The 18,335-nt window shown below is 51.3% G+C and overlaps 1 protein-coding gene across 1 annotated transcript in view; it reads left to right on the plus strand.

Moving 5' to 3' along the window:
- Nucleotides 1–15,643, plus strand: part of SEMA6B (semaphorin 6B) — a 159,047-nt gene extending 143,404 nt beyond the window's left edge. Inside the window, exons 12-17 of the mRNA XM_033136545.1 lie at nucleotides 28–177; nucleotides 4,338–4,532; nucleotides 6,447–6,587; nucleotides 9,908–9,985; nucleotides 13,067–13,125; nucleotides 14,429–15,643. Of these exons, the coding sequence (XP_032992436.1) occupies nucleotides 28–177; nucleotides 4,338–4,532; nucleotides 6,447–6,587; nucleotides 9,908–9,985; nucleotides 13,067–13,125; nucleotides 14,429–15,444 (1,639 nt within the window). The 3' untranslated portion in view covers nucleotides 15,445–15,643. The remainder of the gene's footprint in view (nucleotides 1–27; nucleotides 178–4,337; nucleotides 4,533–6,446; nucleotides 6,588–9,907; nucleotides 9,986–13,066; nucleotides 13,126–14,428) is intronic.
- The last annotated feature ends 2,692 nt before the right edge of the window (nucleotides 15,644–18,335 follow it).

The raw sequence follows: 18,335 nt of genomic DNA on the forward strand, positions 1-18,335 counted from the left end.
CTTGACTTCTGGACATTTGCTTCACAGGCCGGGATGTTGCGCAGCTCCGGGGATGCGCTACAATTCCTCGAGCTTCTTCCCGGACGAGATCCTCAATTTTGTCAAGACGCATCCGTTGATGGATGAGTCGGTCCCGTCGCTGGGTAACGCGCCCTGGATCATCCGGACCATGACCCGGTAAGGGAGAGATAAAGAAATTTCAACGTGGGTGTTGTAACGTGGGGTTAGTGATTTCAGTAAGTGATTTCAGCTCTCTGACATAGCAGGCAGGAGACAACTTCTTCATGTAACGCTCTTTATTCAGGCAAACATGACTGGAGACTGAGGAGAGGGACGCTACATTTATAGGGACAGAAGACTGGCTAGAAAGGATACATTTTGGAGGGAACAATCTCAAGCAATCACAAAGCTGCCTTTTGGTGGGAACCAATAAGACCAAGGATCCAAATGCAGCAGCTTAAATGAACCAATAGTAGCTGTTCCTTCTGGAACAGAGAAGCAGTTACTTTACCCTAATGCGAATATAGACAATAGTAATACAGATATAAAAAACCATTGAATCAATACACAACAGTGGGTATGTTTAGCCTGGAGATGAATGAGGGGTAATGTCTGGAGGGCTGTCACTTGGAGAACGGAGCCAGCTTGTTTTCTGCTGCTTCCAGAGGGCAGGACATAAAGCAATGGATTCAAACAGGAAGGAGATTCCAACTAGACGTTAGCAAGAACTTTCTGACGGCAAGAGTGTGCCTCTTCTTCGAGAGGTCCAGAGGGTGGCAACACGAGAACAGGGCCTTCTCTGCAGTGGCTTCCCGTCTGTGGAATGCTCTCCCCAGGGAAGTCCGCCTGGCACCTTCATTATACAGTGGCTCCTTGGTTCTCAAACTTAATCCATTCCGGATGTGCGTTCCAAAACCAAAGCGTTCCAAAACTGAGGCGCGCTTTCCCATAGAAAGTACTGCAAAACGGATTAATCCTTTCCAGTGTGGTGTAGTGGTTAAGAGCGGTGGACTTGTAATCTGGTGAACCGGGTTCGCTTCCCCGCTCCTCCACATGCAGCTGTTGGGTGACCTTGGGCTAGTCACACTTCTCTGAAGTCTCTCAGCTCCACTCACCTCACAGAGGGTTTGTTGTGGGGGAGGAAGGGAAAGGAGAATGTGAGCCGCTTTGAGACTCCTTTGGGTAGTGATAAAGCGGGATATCAAATCCAAACTCTTCTTCTTCTTCTTCTTCTTCTTCTTCTTCTTCTTCTTCTTCTTCTTCTTCTTCTTCCAGACTTTTAAAAACAACCCCTAAAACAGGAATTTAACGTGAATTTTGCTACCTAACGAGACCATTGATCCATAAAATGAAAGCAGTGAACAATGTACTGCAGTCACACAATCAATCAATCAGTAGCTGAACTGGGTTCCACAAAGTCACAGAAACAAAAACGAAAGGAGCCTCAAAACCAAAAACACAAAATAAATAGCAAAAACAGACAGACCTCAGCGTAACACTCAAAACGGAAGCATAACGCTCAGAACGGAGCACGTTCGACTTCCAAAAAAAAGTTGGCAAACCGGAACACTTACTTCCGGGTTTGCGGTGTTTGGGTTCCAAGTTGTTTGAGTACCAAGGCACTGTTGTTGTTCAGTCGTTCAGTCGTGTCCGACTCTTCGTGACCCCATGGACCAGAGCACGCCAGGCACCCCTATCCTTCACTGCCTCCCGCAGTTTGGCCAAACTCATGTTAGTAGCTTCGAGAACACTGTCCAACCATCTCGTCCTCTGTCGTCCCCTTCTCCTAGTGCCCTCCATCTTTCCCAACATCAGGGTCTTTTCCAGGGAGTCTTCTCTTCTCATGAGGTGGCCAAAGTACTGGAGCCTCAACTTCAGGATCTGTCCTTCTAGTGAGCACTCAGGGCCGATTTCCTTGAGAATGGATAGGTTTGATCTTCTTGCAGTCCATGGGACTCTCAAGAGTCTCCTCCAGCACCATAATTCAAAAGCATCCATTCTTCAGCGACTACTGTACACCTTTAGGTGTCAGGCGAAAATGTTGCTTTTTAACCAGGCCTTTGGCTGATCTGATTGACATCCTACGCCCTTTTTAAATGTGTTTTTTGGGGGGCGCGGCAGCTATTAGGTTGTTTTATCTTTATTATGTATTTTGTGGTTTTATATCTTGATTTTATTCTGTGAACCGCCCTGAGGACCACCCCAGGTATGGGGCAGTATATAAATTCAAAAAAATAAATAAAATAATAAAATGGGCTCCCTCAAAATGTGGGAGGTTGTTTTTTTTAACAGAGGGCCAATTGCCAGGCATTCTTTAATTGCTATTCCTGCATTCCCCTTGCAACCGTTGATATTCCATGATTCTAAGAAAGGGGAAACAAGAGTTTTTGCAGGTGTTGCATTAGGGAAACGTAAATGCATTTTTTAAAAAGTCTGCTGACCAGTGGCGGAGCTTCATGCTCCGGCACCGGGGGGGGGGGGAGCAGGCGGGGGCAGGGATGGCGCGTGTTCTGGGGGCGGGGAGCGCAGCGCGGGTAGGGGGGGCAGCTGAGATGGAACCCTATTGGGATCACGCTGCCCGGGGCGCCACGCCCCCTATGCCCCGCCCTTCCTATGCCAGTGCTGCTGACCAATTTAAATCAAGAGACAGCCAAGGTATTTTCCAGTTGATTTACCTAATTTGGATTAATCAACTACCCGCAGCAGCTGCCATTCCGTTTCCCTGCAATATAAATTGCAGACCTCTCTTGCATGAATACTTTGCGCATTTTACATTTTGTGTGTGTGTGTGCGTGTGTCAGGGACAGGAAAACAAGCACTTTCCATTAATTTGCTAAGCGCCGCCGCCAAGGCGAGCTGGTTGTAATTAAATCTGCCTTAATTGATGTTTTATGTGAAATTAATCAAGCATCATTCCTGTTGTCTCTCAAGCCAGAAATGCACACTGGAAGATATTGGGCCGGGGGGGTGGGGGGGTGGGTCTGTGTGCATCTTTCAGGCTGTGCTAAGCCCCACCCCCCCCAAAAAAATGGGGGGGGTGAGCCCCGGACAGCGGCAGGAAAGGAGGCAAATACATACACAACCAACAGCAGCAAAGGACATAATTTAGATTCCCCATAGAGAGGAGATTGTCCATTGCAACTCTACTCCTCCCTTTAGCCCTTTGCAACTGCCTCTCGCCCAGTGCTGCTAAGCGAGGCTTAGCTTCACATGCAAAACAGCCAGAATTAATTGTTGGGGATAATTGCAGATTTAATGAGATGACAGAAAACTTCCCTCTAATTGACTACCCGCCGCCAGGGTAGAGCGAGCCAGCCAAGGCGGGTATGTGGGAAAGGGGGTGGGGGGAATCTGGCTGGTTAAATGTGTCACCGCGTTCGGCATCCGTGATCGTGGCTGTTTTGAAAACAGGGGTGTGGAAGGCAGAGAAATTGGAGGAGAGGCGTGGTGCATCTATCCTATGCAAAATTCCCTGTGATTGACAGGTTCTATGGGAGGTATTTTAAATATTGTGAATAGAGGGGTGCGGGTGGCGCTGTGGTCTAAACCACTGAGCCTCTTGGGCTTGCCGATCGGAAGGTCGGCGGTTCGAATACCCGCGGCGGGGTGAGCTCCCGTTGCTCTGCCCCAGCTCCTGCCAACCTAGCCGTTCGAAAGCAGACCAGTACAACTAGATAAATAGGTACCACTGCAGCGGGAAGGTAAACGGCATTTCCATGCGCTCTGGTTTCCATCAGGGTGTCCCGTTGCACCAGAAGCCGTTTAGTCCTGCTGGGCCACATGACCCGGAAAGCTGTCTGCGGACAAACACCGGCTCCCTCGGCCTGAAAGTGAGATGAGCACCACAACCCCATAGTCGCCTTGGACTGGACATAACCATCCAGGGGTCCTTTGTCTTTAATAAAAATAGGTAAAGGGACCCCTGACCATCAGGTCCAGTCATGTCCGACTCTGGGGTTGCGGCGCTCATCTTGCTCTATAGGTCGAGGGAGCCGGCGTTTGTCCACAGACAGCTTCCAGGTCTTTCCCAACATCAGGGTCTTTTCTAGGGAGTCTTCTCTTCTCATGAGGTGGCCAAAGTACTGGAGCCTCAACTTCAGGATCTGTCCTTCTAGTGAGCACTCAGGGCTGATTTCTTTAAGAATGGATAGGTTTGATCTTCTTGCAGTCCATGGGACTCTCAAGAGTCTCCTCCAGCACCATAATTCAAAAGCATCAATTCTTCGGCGACCAGCCTTCTTTACACACACACACACACACAAACACACACACACCCAGCACCGCACTGGTTTTGTGTGCGCAGACGATAAACCCACCACCTCTGTTTCTCTGGGCAGGTATCAGCTGCGCAAGATTGTGGTGGACCCCACAGCAGGGCCCGGCAGGAACCACACCGTGGTGTTCCTGGCCTCCGACACGGGCACCGTCTTCAAGTTCCTCGTCCACACCAATGTCAGCGCCAGCTCCGCGACCGTAAGAGCCAGCAGCCAGAGTTTGCTGCTGGAGGAGTTCGAGACCTACCCCAGCGACAAGTGAGTTTGGCCGTGGGCAAAGAGTTCTTTTGGATTTGGTGGCAGTGGCAACACTTGCGTGTCGAGGTCCCCAAACACCCCTCAAGTAAAACACACTTCACACCATATATAAGTTTAAGGTTTTTGGCATTAATTTGGCCACAACTTTATTGAATACAAAATAAGTGAGTGGTTGCTTAGGCATTGGTTAAGACTATCTGTCCCGCTGGGGACAGAACTGACATCCACCCGCCTGTGGAGTCAGTGTAGGGGAAAACACTTTGGGGAGAGAATGTGCGCCCGTTCTCCCCTAATGCTCCCAGGGGCTCTTGCGTGGGCCCTGTCCCCTGACCGGGGGGAAACGGACAAGCATGGCGAGCCCCTGGATTCCTTTAACGGAATTCCCCTTGCCGCCACAGCCTTGAAGGGGCAACCACAGCCCACCTGCCCCTTCGCAGCATAGGAGGGGCAACCACAGCCAACTCTGCCCCTCCTAAACCAATTTATAACCAATGCCTAACCGCCAACCTTACAAGTTGTGACTAATTGCTACGCAGTAGGCGAAAACCAAATGGCACCAGCCAATCAGCCAAGTGGGAAAAATTCCTACCAGGCCCCTGCTACAACGCAGACGACCCCATGACAGGCATAGCAAGGTCAATGCAGAGGCCTAATAACAGGGCGGGAGGGCGGGCGATCCGATGCACGAAGCCAGGAGGGCTCCGACGCTGAGTGCAGGGTCATTTATAGGCTCTGGACTGTCCATCAACAAGTTGCAACATAGGAATCTCCCCAATGACAGCCAGAGCCCAATCACAGTAGCGGCCATCCATACAAACCCGCCCAGCAGCAGAGGGGTGACTTGCTAGCCCCCACCGCAACACGTGCTCTCCATGAAGGAGAACACGCTTTGTGGAAAGAGGTTTGGTGCTGTTCTTGAATACAGAATGAAAAGCAGTGAAGCAGTCCTTAAACTAAGTCCCCTGAGGCCCTTCTCTGTGTTCTCCCCATCCCAGAGACGTTCGGAGGGTGGCAACAAGAGAACGGGACTTTTTGGTGGTGGCCCCCTGATTTTGGAATGCTCTCCCCAGAGTGGCTCGCCTGGTGCCATCACTACATGTCTTCAGGCACCAGGCAAAAAATGTTCCTCTTTACCTAGGACTTTGGCCATTAAATAATCTATGGCCTGTGAAAGTGTGGAGGGCTGTTATTAACATTCATTATTATGAGGCTATCTGCCAGTATGCTTTCTATTATGTTTACATTATTGATGTTTTGTAACATGTTTTTTTAATATGGTACACTGTGGAACGCCCTCCCATCAGATGTCAAGGAAATAAACAACTATCTGACTTTTAGAAGACATCTGAAGGCAGCCCTTTTTAGGGGAAAAAAAATTAATGACTGGTGTTTTGTTCTGTTTTTAATCTGTTGGGAGCCACCCAGAGAAGGCCCTCTTAAAAGAGATGTAAACAGTTAAAATCGTTAGTAGGACTGGAATATCACTTGTAGTTTAATGGTGAATTTTGGACACAGATATTTGGATGATCGTAAAAGATGCGGGAGGAAATGATTAACAGCAGGACCCACAAAGGGGAGGAGGGAAGTCCAGGAGATTCCTTGGAATCTTGTTTTTACGTTTGATATGTCTCTTTAAAATGCGCGCTGCCGAGCGGAGGCGAGCCAGGGAGGGGCATCAGCAGCCCAAAAGAAGCCCACCCCTCCCCTCCAGCCTGGAACCTGGGGCACCCCGCCCCCTTCGCACCCCCTTCCTACGCCACTGGAAGAGGGGAAAGAGCTGTTAGCTTGTGTGGGATGAGGAACTGGCAGAACCAAGATGACCGAGGGTCTGGAAAGCAAGCAAAACGCGCCTGGCGCCTGGCTAATTTCTAACACGGCTGACCGAGGATTTGGTCTTCCTTTTCCCCCCTTCAGGTGCGGAAAAGACAATGCAGGTGAACGGAAACTTCTGGGCATGGAAATGGACAAGGCCACAGGGTCCCTGCTGCTGGCCTTCCCGCCCTGCGTGGTGCGTGCCCCCGTGGCCCGATGTCACCAGCACTCCGGTTGCATAAAGTGAGTCTTCCATTCCTGTTCCCATGTGCTGGGGTGTAAGGGTTTGTGGTGCTCCTCACGAGTGACAATGACTCAGGATCTGTATATTTACATCAGTTTTATTATACAGATATGTACAAGGTAAAGGGACCCCTGACCATTAGGTCCAGTCACGGACGACTCTGGGGTTGCGGCGCTCATCTCGCGTTACTGGCCGAGGGAGCCGGCGTACAGCTTCCGGGTCATGTGGCCAGCATGACTACGCCGCTTCTGGCGAACCAGAGCAGCGCAAGGAAAGGCCATTTACCTTCCCGCCGGAGCGGTACCTATTTATCTACTTGCACTTTGACGTGCTTTCGAACTGCTAGGTTGGCAGGAGCTGGGACAGAGCAATGGGAGCTCACCCCGCCGTGGGGATTCGAACCGCCGACCTTCTGATCAGCAAGACCTAGGCTCTGTGGTTTGACCCACAGCGCCACCCGCGTCCCTTATGTGTACAAGACAAAGCTCCAAATTGCCATGACTGCCTCAGTCACTCTCAGATTCCAGAAGTGGCGCTTTTCCAACAAAACAGCCCGGGGACCCCCTGTCTCCTCCTTTCCTCTTTCCACTTTCCGTTTGAGCCCCCTACATAATTGGGAAGACAGAACTACCGATTCCCCCTCCGTATTTTATTAATATTACCGTATTTTTCGCTCCATAGGGCACACCGGACCATAGGGCGCACCTCGTTTTAGAGGAGAAAACAAGAAAAAAAATATTTTTCTGGTTTTCCTCCTCTAAAAGCCCTGTTTTTTTGAGGATCAGCTAAAAGTTTTGCAGCTTTTTTTGCAAAGGGAAAAGCCCTGGTTTTTTGAGGATCAGCTAAAAGTTTTACAGCTTTTTTTGCAAAGGGAAAAGCCCTGGTTTTTTGAGGATCAGCTAAAGGTTTTGCAGCTTTTTTGCAAAGGGAAAAGCCCTGGTTTTTTGAGGATCAGCTAAAAGTTTTGCAGCTTTTTTGCAAAGGGAAAAGCCCTGGTTTTTTTGAGGATCAGCTAAAAGTTTTGCAGCTTTTTTGCAAAGGGAAAAGCCCTGTTTTTTTGAGAATCAACTAGAAGTTTTGCAGCTTTTTTGCAAAGGGAAAAACCCTGTTTTTTGAGGATCAGCTAAAGGTTTTGCAGCTTTTTTTGCAAAGGAGGAAAAGCAAAGCTCCTTTTGCAAAGGGGGAAAAGCAAAGAGGAAAAGCCCCATTTTTATGGGGTTCAACTCACATTTCTGCAGCTTCTGGAGGAAAGGGAGCCATTTCTACAGTTTCCAGACAGATAATCTAATCAGCCAGTCACATGTCGCTGGGGAAACAAACAACCTCCCTCTGCAGCACATTCAACAATGGAGGGGGGGTGAAAAAGAGCTGGGACTCTTATCTCTCTCCCGATCTCTTGCTGATCAGCTGCTGAGCAGGGTCCTTTCAACACCCCCTTTTCTCTTTGTAAGATAAAAAGCACCATCCTCTTTTGGCCCCTGGGCAATTCGGCTCCAGGGACCACCATTCGTTCCATAAGACGCACAGATATTTCCCATTAATTTTCAGGAGTAAAAGTGCGTCTAATGGAGCGAAAAATACGGTATATCATTCTGGGTTCTTAGCGCAGCAATGCAGCCTGCATGTCCCAGAAAGCTCTCCGCGGCGGCTGTGTTTGGAGGACGCAACGAGGCACATGCGTCTTCGCCTGGAGCTGATTCCCACAGAAGGCTGCGGGCCGCCCTGCCTCAGCGTGATATTGGAGTCATTTGTCACCCTGCTGCCCTCACTGCGGCGCATGCAACATTTCCTTCCCGTAATTGCCAGGGACAGAAGCCCCATTACTCACAAGCTCCCCGCTTAATACCTGGCCCCGGGGAGCGGTGGGGGGGAATAGATCGGTGGGAAAATTTAAAACGTGAGAAGCGGAATAAAAAGAGCAGAGTTGTCTCCGAACGAAAGGTCACGGGGCCTGGGGGTTCGGAGCTGGAGGATGGATTATCCCAAAAGGGCATGGGAAACCAGAGAAGGAGTCTTCTCCACACATTCTCCTCCGTGCTTGCAAATAATCTCTCACAATTGGGAGAGTCCGTAGGGAAAATTGGTAGGAGGGCATTTCCCAGGGCAGTGCCCACTCCCAGCTTCCCATCAGACCCAATATTTATTTGTTCGACAGTGGGATTTGCTGCCAAGGAGTGTGGCGGAGTCTCCTTCTTTGGAGGTCTTTAAGCGGAGGCTTGACAGCCATCTGTCAGGAATGCTTTGATGGTGTTTCCTGCTTGGCAGGGGGTTGGACTGGGTGGCCCTCGGGGACTCTTCCAACTCTATGATTCTATGAAACCACTAGGGCAGGGGTGGCCAACTCCCAAGAGACTGCGATCTACTCACAGAGTTAAAAACTGACAGTGATCTGCCCCCTTTTTGGGATTCAGGTCAAAGTTGCTGAGCTTTTTTAGGAAGGAGGAAGGCCCATTTATGGTGGGTTCGGGTCAAGGTTGTTGAGTTTTTTCAGGGAGGAGGTAAAATGTTGAGCTTTTTTTTAAGGGAGCCACAGTTGTTCAGCTTCTTTGGAGGGAGCCAATGATCTGCCAGTGATCTACCGCAGACTGCCTCACCAGAGTGGTCCATGCTCTGGTTATCTCCCGCTTGGATTACTGCAATGCGCTCTACGTGGGGCTACCTTTGAAGGTGACCCAGAAACTACAACTAATCCAGAATGCGGCAGCTAGACTGGTGACTGGGAGTGGCTGCCGAGACCATATAATACCGGTCCTGAAAGACCTACATTGGCTCCCAGTACGTTTCCGAGCACAATTCAAAGTGTTGGTGCTGACCTTTAAAGCCCTAAACGGTCTCGGACCTGTATCCCTGAAGGAGCGTCTCCACCCCCATCGTTCTGCCCGGACACTGAGGTCCAGCTCCGAGGGCCTTCTGGCGGTTCCCTCCCTGCAAAAAGTGAGGTTACAGGGAACCAGGCAGAGGGCCTTCTCGGTGGTGGCACCCGCCCTGTGAAACGCCCTCCCATCAGATGTCAAGGAAATAAACCACTATCTCACTTTTAGAAGACATCTGAAAGCAGCCCTGTTCAGAGAAGTTTTTAATGTCTGGTGTTTTATTGTGCTTTTAATTCTGTTGGGAGCCACCCAGAGTGACTGGGGAAACCCAGCCAGATGGGCAGGGTATAAATAATAAGTTGTTGTTGTTGTTTGTTGGTAAGTGATTTTAGGGTTCCTGGTTTTTTATGTCCTCATGGTTCTCTAGCTATTTCTGTTTGTTTCTTTTTACTGACCACCACTTCCCCCCCCCCAAAAAAAAACCCGTCTTCCTTTCTGCCCTTCAGAAACTGCCTGGGCAGCCGTGATCCATACTGCGGCTGGACACCAGAAGGCTCCTGTATTTTCCTGGAACAGAGCACAAGGTAATATCTGGTGGCAAATGCCCCTCCTTGGTTAGTATTATTGGGGGGGGGTGCGGGTGACTTTAGCACTTTATTACATTGGACTCTTTGCACGTTGTACGTTGCACTTTTTGAGCCTTATCCGGATCTTCGGAGACATTTAATAATAAATAATAAAACTTTATCACGGTCATAGACCAGCAAAAGAGAAAATAAAACGATATACATAGTATAAATATTTCTTGAATATCGTCTTTTAACAATACTATTTCAGATCCCATGTTGGATTAAAATTAAGCTAAAATTTAATGGGAGATAATTCCATTTAAGTATTATCTGCTATGGCTTGGTGGACGGCTTTATCGCTGTTGTTAGTTGATGTCACGACGCGTGATAGCAAAATTTAGTTAGTTGATGTCTTGCCGCATGATAGCAGAATTTAGCTACAGTCATAGTTCGCTCTGGGTTGGTGTCCTCAATTAAATATCTAGTCAGCATTTCAATTGAACGGCCTGGTAGATTTTTTAACAGGGGTTCGGTTAACTCCTTCCTCAAATCTCGATACAGAGTGCAGTATAGGAGAACGTGGCTAATAGATTCGATTTCCTTGAGATCGCAAGGACATAGCCTCTGTTCTATTGGGATCCGAAGATATCTACCAGTTAGTAACGCCGAGGGTAATGCATTAAAACGAGCCCTAGTAAAGGCCCATCGGTGTCTCGGGTTTTCTAACGTCTTTAGATAGATAGCTGGGTGGTTTGGGCGGTGCTCATACAGTTGTCTGTACGTTGAGGGAAGACGAGTTAAGGTGTTTTGGCGGTCGATATCTGCGATTCTTTCGGAGACATTTGTATTTCATCCCCTCCGGTTGCACATATACATGATTGAATGCTTTCACGGTTTACGTCTAAGGCTTCATAGCTCAAAACCAGCTCCTTGAATTGGGAGTCACCGCACCAACAGTTGCCTCCGCCTTCTCTGGGTTGACCTTCAGTTTACTGACTGTCATCCAGTCCATTATGGGATGCTTTTGGCCTTGGCCCTGCCCGCTTTTGTTGTTCTCCCCACCCACCCTACTGCCAGAAGGCGATCCGCCGCAGGTTTCACCCAAAACGCAATCTCCCATGTGCGGAAGGGCGCCATCTTCTTAACAGGATTGAGGGGGGCTTGGCGGGGCACCATGATGTCACATGCATGACGCTGTGAGAAGCTGGGTGGGGGCGAAGCCGAATGCCCCCCTGAATATTGAGAGGGCTCGGGCCCTTCAAAAAAATACATTAGGGGGCCCAAAACAGCCTTGAATGTTGGTGCACCTCTCCACGTGCATTATTTAATTTGTTACTTGCCCTCTGTAAGGACGTTCAGTGGTTGCTCATGAGTAAAGCGCCAAACGCAGAACTTCTACAACTAAGTTCTTTATTGTGCACAGCTATATACAGTGGAGCAAAAGATCAAACGTCCATCTCATCCCACCGCAGAGTCCAGGAACGATCCCTTCCGGTTCTTTGTCCAACAAAAGAGGCGCGGGATCCTGAACCCCCGCCTCCCCCTTCCATGTCCTTCCTGCCTGTGACCTCGGAGCGTGGGAACCTGACCCCGTTCCCCGTTCTCTCCTCGGCGCTGAGGCTCTGCTATACTCCCAGAGCCCCTGCACCGCCTTCCTGCCTCTGACTCCCCCTCCCCACTGGAGGAATGGTCGCTTCCGGCAGAGGAGGGGGAGGACGAGCTAGTAAACAACAGAGGAGGGTCCCTGTACTCCAAACGATCCCGGGACACTACCTGCCGTGGGGAGGGGGGTTTCCTGACACCATCCCCCAGACATTCCCAGGGTATGTTTGCGGGGGGGGGGAGCAGCTTTTAGACATGAAGAGCGAAAGTTGTGAAAAGCAGGGAGATAATCAGGCAGCTAATTGTTCCAGAAGTCGAACCCTTATTGTAGAGAAACTTATTCATGTAAGCCAGGCAGGTCCAACAGGTAGATCGTGATCTACCAGTAGATCACTGGGCGTCTGTGTGATAGATCATTGGTAGATCATGCCCCCCCCCAAGAAGCTGAACAACTGTGGCTCCCCTAAAAAAAAAAAAAGCTCAACATTTTACCTCCTCCCCGAAAAAACTCAACCACTTCGACCCGAATCCCCCCAAAATGGGCCTTCAACAACTTTGACTTGAATCTGGTAGATCACTTCCAGTTTTTAACTCTGTGAGTAGATCACAGTCTCTTGGGAGTTGGCCACCCCTGGTGTAAGCGACTACAGCGGCGAGAATGTTACTGGTACTTGCCCCAAAATGGAAAGAAACAGAATCCCCAGCAAAGGAAGAATAGATACAGAAACTTATCGAATACGCAGAAATGGCAAAACCTACTGGAAGGATAAGAAATCAAGATAACCAACTTTTTATTTTTAAAAAACGGAAATGGCTTATTGAATATTTACAGATAAATTGCAAACAGAGAAGAACATTGCCAGGGTTACTGTATTAACCTGCAGTTTTATAAGAGTATATATTTAAAGAAGGTCAATAAATGAGCAACTTAAGTTCATTAGGATATGCAGAAGACATTAAAAATAAATTTAAGGAAAGAGGGGGAAGGAAGCCGAGTCTTGAAATGTCAAAATGATTGTAAAATTAATGAAATGTATTAAAATTAGTGAGATGCAGTGCTTTTTTTTCTTTAAAAACGTTTAGGGGTACTCTCGTTTTGACTCAAGAAAATCGCCATTTTATAGTTCAAATCGAGGGAAATTCGTACAGTAAATGGACAAAAGTACGAAGATTCACAAAATGTTTAGGGGTATGCATCATAGCTTTCAACTTTTCCCCTTTTTTTAAAGGGAAATTCCCTTATTCCGAATAGGACTCCTCACAAGAAAAGGGAAATGTTGACAGCTATGGTATGTGTACCCCTGCGTACCCCCCAGGGAAAAAGCAATGGTGAAATGTATAAACTTAAAAAGTATAAATTAATTTTAAAAAAACAAACAAACCAGAAGTTGAACCCTTCAGAGGTCCTGCATGGAACAGACTCACTTAATAGAAACTGCCCTTTCTCTTTCTCTAACTCTGTGATTCCCTCTCTCTACCTTCGTCCGGCTGCAGGGTCGCGTTCGAGCAGGACATCCTCGGAGGCAAGACCTCTCACCTTGGCGACTGTGAAGGTGTGTGCCTGTCCACCATTCCCGGGTCTGGGGTCAAGGGCAGCTGAGCAAGTCCGTTGTTCGGATCCTGCCCCAAACTCACCACGGCTGCACAAACCCCCGCACCACACACTGAAAGTGCATGGCTGGGAACTGTTAGGGCGCTGGCATTGTAGGCATGCAGGGGTTAAACGACAGGATTCTTGAATCCATAGTGCAGGTGTGACCTAGACAGCCCTGGCCTCTGTTTGGCCAGGTGGGGCCATAAGGTGCCATAGGTATTAAGCAGGATGTACGGGCTGTATAGGGAGGGCCAATATTGCTGGTGGGGGACACATTGTGCTCCTTCTGGGACGCGGTGGCGCTGTGGCCTAAAGCACTGAGCCTCTTGGGCTTGCCGATCATAAGGTTGGCGGTTCGAATCCCCGCGGCGGAGCGAGCTCCCTTTGCTCTGTCCCAGCTCCTGCCAACCTAGCAGTTCGAAAGCACTCCAGCGCAAGTAGATAAATAGGTAGCGCTGGGGCGGGAAGGTAAATGCCGTTTCTGTGCGCTCTGGTCATAGCTGTCAAGTTTTGGATTTGAAAATAAGGGATCAGCAGTCTCACCTATCCCGGGGAAAGTCACATGTCAGTGGTGGGCGGAGCCAGAAGCAAAAAATGGGCAGAGCAGCAATGTAAACTCCAAGCGGGCTCGGGCTCGGAGCGGAGCAAAGAGGAGGGCAGCCATGTGCTCCGCGCGATGGAGCCCCATCGTCTTCTTGTCTGATCCCATCAAAACAGGACAGGAAGCAGCAGCTGCTCAAAGGCAGCCAGGCTCCGCCCGCCAGTTAACCCTATTGGCCGGCTGAGGGGCTCGGTGGCAATGGATAGGGGCTGATGCAGGGGGAGGAATACACCCCCCTGTAAGCACGGAAAACGGCTCCCACTTGCTTTGAGGGCTGAGGCTTTTCTCTCCAAGTAGGCGAGGTCTTCCCACCCAGTCCCTGGCCAGCAGGGGAGGAGCTGCTTCCATTAAAAACGGGAAAATTTAAGGGAAATAAAAAATAAGGGAGAGCAGCGGGAAACTGCTTGAAATAAGGGAGAATCCCCGGGAAAATGGGATACTTGACAGCACTGGCTCTGGTTTCCGTCACGGTGTCCCGCTGCTGGGTGACCTTGGGCTAGTCACACTTCTCTGAAGTCTCTCGGCCCCACTCACCTCACAGAGTGTTTGTTGTGGGGGAGGAAGGGAAAGGAGAAGGTGAGCCGCTTTGTGACTCCTTCGTGTAGTGATAAAGCGGGATATCAAATCCAAACTCTTCTTCTTCTTCTTCTTCCCCCCGCAGGGTTGTTGACGGAGAGCTTTGTGGACGAGCCGGACGGCCTGGTCTCGGTGAACCTGCTGGTGATCTCCTCCGTAGCGGCCTTCGTCATCGGAGCCGTGATCTCGGGCTTCAGCGTCTGCTGGTTCATCGGGCACCGAGACCGCAAGGAGCTGGCCCGGCGAAAGGACAAGGAGAACATCCTGTCTCACAGCGAGTCGGTGGTGAGCGTCAGCCGGCTGGGCGAGCGCCGATCCCGGGGTGGCCCCGGCGGGCAGCCCGAGAACCTGCTGGCCCCGCTGATGCAGAACGGGTGGCCCAAGGGGCTGGTGAAGGTCAGCCAGCACGACCTGGATTCCGGGGTGCTGCCCACCCCGGAGCAGACCCCCTTGCAGCAGAAGCGCTGCCCCAAGCCCTGCACCTGGGAGTACAGCCACAATCTCATTAACGCCTCCTTGCGCAGCGGGGAACCGCCCTCCTCGGTCATCCTCTTCCACGCCGGCCACACCGCCGTGCCCCCGCACCACCTCGGCTCGGGCCGCGTCATCCCCATCTCCTGCCACTCCATGCTGATGGACCAAGAGCTGGAGAACGAGGCCGGCGACCTCTCACTAGACATGCGGTACTTGCCGGTCGGCGCCGGAGAGGGGGCACGGGTGGCCCAGCAACAACAACAGCAACAACACCAAGCGCCGGCCACACACCGGCCGAGCGGGACTCGGAGCTCTTACGGCGGAGAGCTTCCCATCACGCCGCACGGCAGCCCCGAGCGGCGGCGGGTGGTGTCGGCCCCCGGAGGGGAGACGGGGGACCCCGCCCCGTGGAACCCCGAGAAGCTGAACTCGAATAGTAACAATGCGGCCAGCAGGGCGAGCGCGCAACTCAAGCGCACCCACACTTTCAACAGCGGGGAAGGGCCGGCGGCCTACGCCCGGGCGGCGGCGCGGGGACCCACATTGGGCGCCCAGCACACCTTGACGGACTTCAGCCACCTCCTGAAATACAGCGGCGTGGAGCGGACTGCCTCCTCCGTCAAATAGGGGGACCGGCCCAGGGGGCGTGGCTTGGCTTGGCGGCCTCCCTCCTTAGGAAAGGGGGCGGGGTTTCGCAGCACGGAGGAAGAGCGCATCGGGAAAAGGACAACGCGAGACCCTGGGTCCCACCTGAGGAGGGGCAGAGGGGGGAGGAGAAGGACCTGTGCTCCCCCCCCCATCCTCCCAGGCGTACGGATTCTTGGAGGGGGGGCACTTGGGAGATGCTGCTTGAGGCAAAAAAAAAAAAAAAAAAACCAGGGAGAGAGAGACCTCTTCTGTGTGTGCGTGCGTGTGCGTGATTTGGGGTTTTTTTTCATCCGGGCGCTTCCTCCTTGGACTCTTCCTCCCGTGACGCTCCGCCTCCTTTCTGAGAGGCGGGGCGCGGGGTGGCCTCGGGTGCCGTTCCGCCCCTTCCTCGTAAACGGGGGGGTCAGGATTTTGAATGATGGTTGCGAAATAAATAATAACCGACGGAAGTCGCCGGGGAAATTTCAAAGGTCGGGGACGGGGGGGGGGTCCTCCCTATCTGTTGCCCCAAAGTTTCTTCCCGAGTGGTTGAGTGTTTGGGAGGTGGTGCCAGACTACGGTAGGCGTTTAAAAAACAAAACGGGGCTGGCATTCCTTCTTCCGTTTCCATCTGATTTTTCTCTACCCATTTGGTGAGGTTCTGGTGTGTCACTTACACATGCGCAAAAACGATTCCTTGCTCGTGCCAGGCAGGAATGGTTGGGGAGTGGCTGTTTGTCTATGGCCATGCCCTGGCATAGCAAGGATTGCCTTTTTTTTTTTTTTTTCCTCTCGGATCGAGAAATTTCTCAGGAGGAGGGGACCGTAACGACGTTCTACATGCACCGGGAGAGCAAATCGCAGCATTGCCGGGTGGGGTGGGGGGTCAACTAGACGGCGCCTTTTGGGGTTCCCTTCCAGCTGCGATTCTAACGGTGCTAGCGATGGAAAGCAGAACAAAGTCAGGGTGTCAAAAAAAACACCCTTTTTTTTCATGGTTCTCAATGCTGCAGGACTTCGGACCGTTTTCACGGCCGCTTAAGTTCACCCCTGGCTTAAAGAATCCTGCGGGTTGTGATTGGTGGACGGAGGGGGGCAAAGATGGCTGGGAATGAATCTGTGCAGAGGGCCCCCAGTTCAAGGGTCACAGGGCAATATGCGCAAGGTCCATAACTGGTTTGATTTGTAGTGCCAGTTCTAATCCCTCGCAGTTCTAAGTCTGGCCTGCCTCAGCATAGATCGTGGCACTTGATTCCATATCTCAAGCCAGGGGTCGGCAAGGTTTAACTCGCCTGGGCCGGTTCACTCCAGCAGAGATCCCTCCATGGGCCACGCTCCCGCTGTTAACAGCGTTTGCGCACACGCGATTTCCGGCGTCTGTGTCTGCACAGATGTGGTTTCCAGCACTGCAGAAGCGAGTCCCCGTGCCGCGCTGTGCCAGTTTAGCCCGGCGCATGGGGACTCGCCTAGCGGGAGGCTCGTGGGCCAGCTAAACAACCCCTCGTGGGCTGCTTGTGGCCCATGGGCCTTAGGTTGCTGACCCCCGTCTTAAGGGAATGCTGTGCCATGGGGAACACCCACAAAAACTGTTCTCTTCTGTGATTTGAAAGTGGAGCAGACTTCCTCAGGAAGTGGAGGACTCTCCTTCCTTGGAGGCTATTAAGCAGAGGTTGGGTGGCCATCTGTCTTGGGTGCTTCAGTTGAGATTCCTGCCTTGAAGGGGGTTGCACTAGGTCACCCTTGGGGTCCCTTCCAACCCTATGATCCCTGAAGTAGTCTGGAGAGGGTCTTTTTAACTCTGCTCACTTTCTCTATGTACAGCCCACCTATTTGCGGAGGGCCCCCCCCCCCCGATAATCAATTGCGGATGAACCAAGTCCGACAAGGCGATCTCCGCTGTGTTTACACAATCTTGGGAAGCGTTTCCCCCAAAATAAGTGCTCACTTTTCTCCTGTGAATCTGCGTCGGCCCCTCAACGCGGCCGCAGCTGTTGCTGGGGCAGAAGCAAAGTCGGGAAAGGGGCTCGTTCAGAGGTGCGACAGGCAGCATTCCTTTTGAGGGCGCGCAACTTTGCTAAGCCTTTTTAGCGCCGGGAGCGGCGGAATAATCCAACGCAGCCGTGTATGTATCGAGGTGGGGGCACACAGGTCACGTGAAAGCTGTTTGGAAGGAGGCAGGGACTTGTGCAGAGACAGAGAGGGAAGCCGCCTCACCGGTTTGAGTGGTTTTTAAGCCACAAGATCTGTTAGTTAATTTGTTTATTTCTCGGGGTACTCCTGGGAGCAATTGAGGAAATTGGGGTCCAAAGAACTGGCTATGCAGATCTGTCTTCTTGACTGCAAAATTTAGGTTGTTGGGTTGCAACTCTGGAGTAGGGAGGTCAGATGGGGATCCTTTTCTTTGCCCATTCCTCTCCCCACCCCCAGAGCAGCACCTTAAACTCTTAGAAAACCCCAGACGCAGGTATGCCAGAGATCCTAAAGAGAGAACTCGCTGTTCGCAATTGATGCCCTGCTTTGGCAAAGACAGAACCCGTTTTCCACCCTTGGAATGGCCCTTCTGACCCTATGCTGCCAGCTCTGACTGGCAGCAGCAGCACCCACGTTCCCAGGCAGAGGGACCAGGAACCAAGCCCGCCTGCCTGCCGTGCCAGTGTGGTCCCAACTGGGAGACGGACCCTCCCGGGGAAATCCAGCCAGCCTTTCCCCCTTACGAGCAAACGCAGAACCTGCCTGAGATTTGAACCCGGGTTCTCACCCCGAGACCAGCCTGCCGAACAGTTTTGCTCATTGTCGTATTTCAAGTTCTCGTGCTGAAATGACCCAGCTGCACCTATGGACTTCCAAGAGTATTATTAACATTACAAATATAGAGTTCTTTTTGCCCCCCG

Source organism: Lacerta agilis, chromosome 18, assembly GCF_009819535.1.
Source record: "Lacerta agilis isolate rLacAgi1 chromosome 18, rLacAgi1.pri, whole genome shotgun sequence".
Lineage (NCBI taxonomy): Eukaryota > Metazoa > Chordata > Lepidosauria > Squamata > Lacertidae > Lacerta > Lacerta agilis.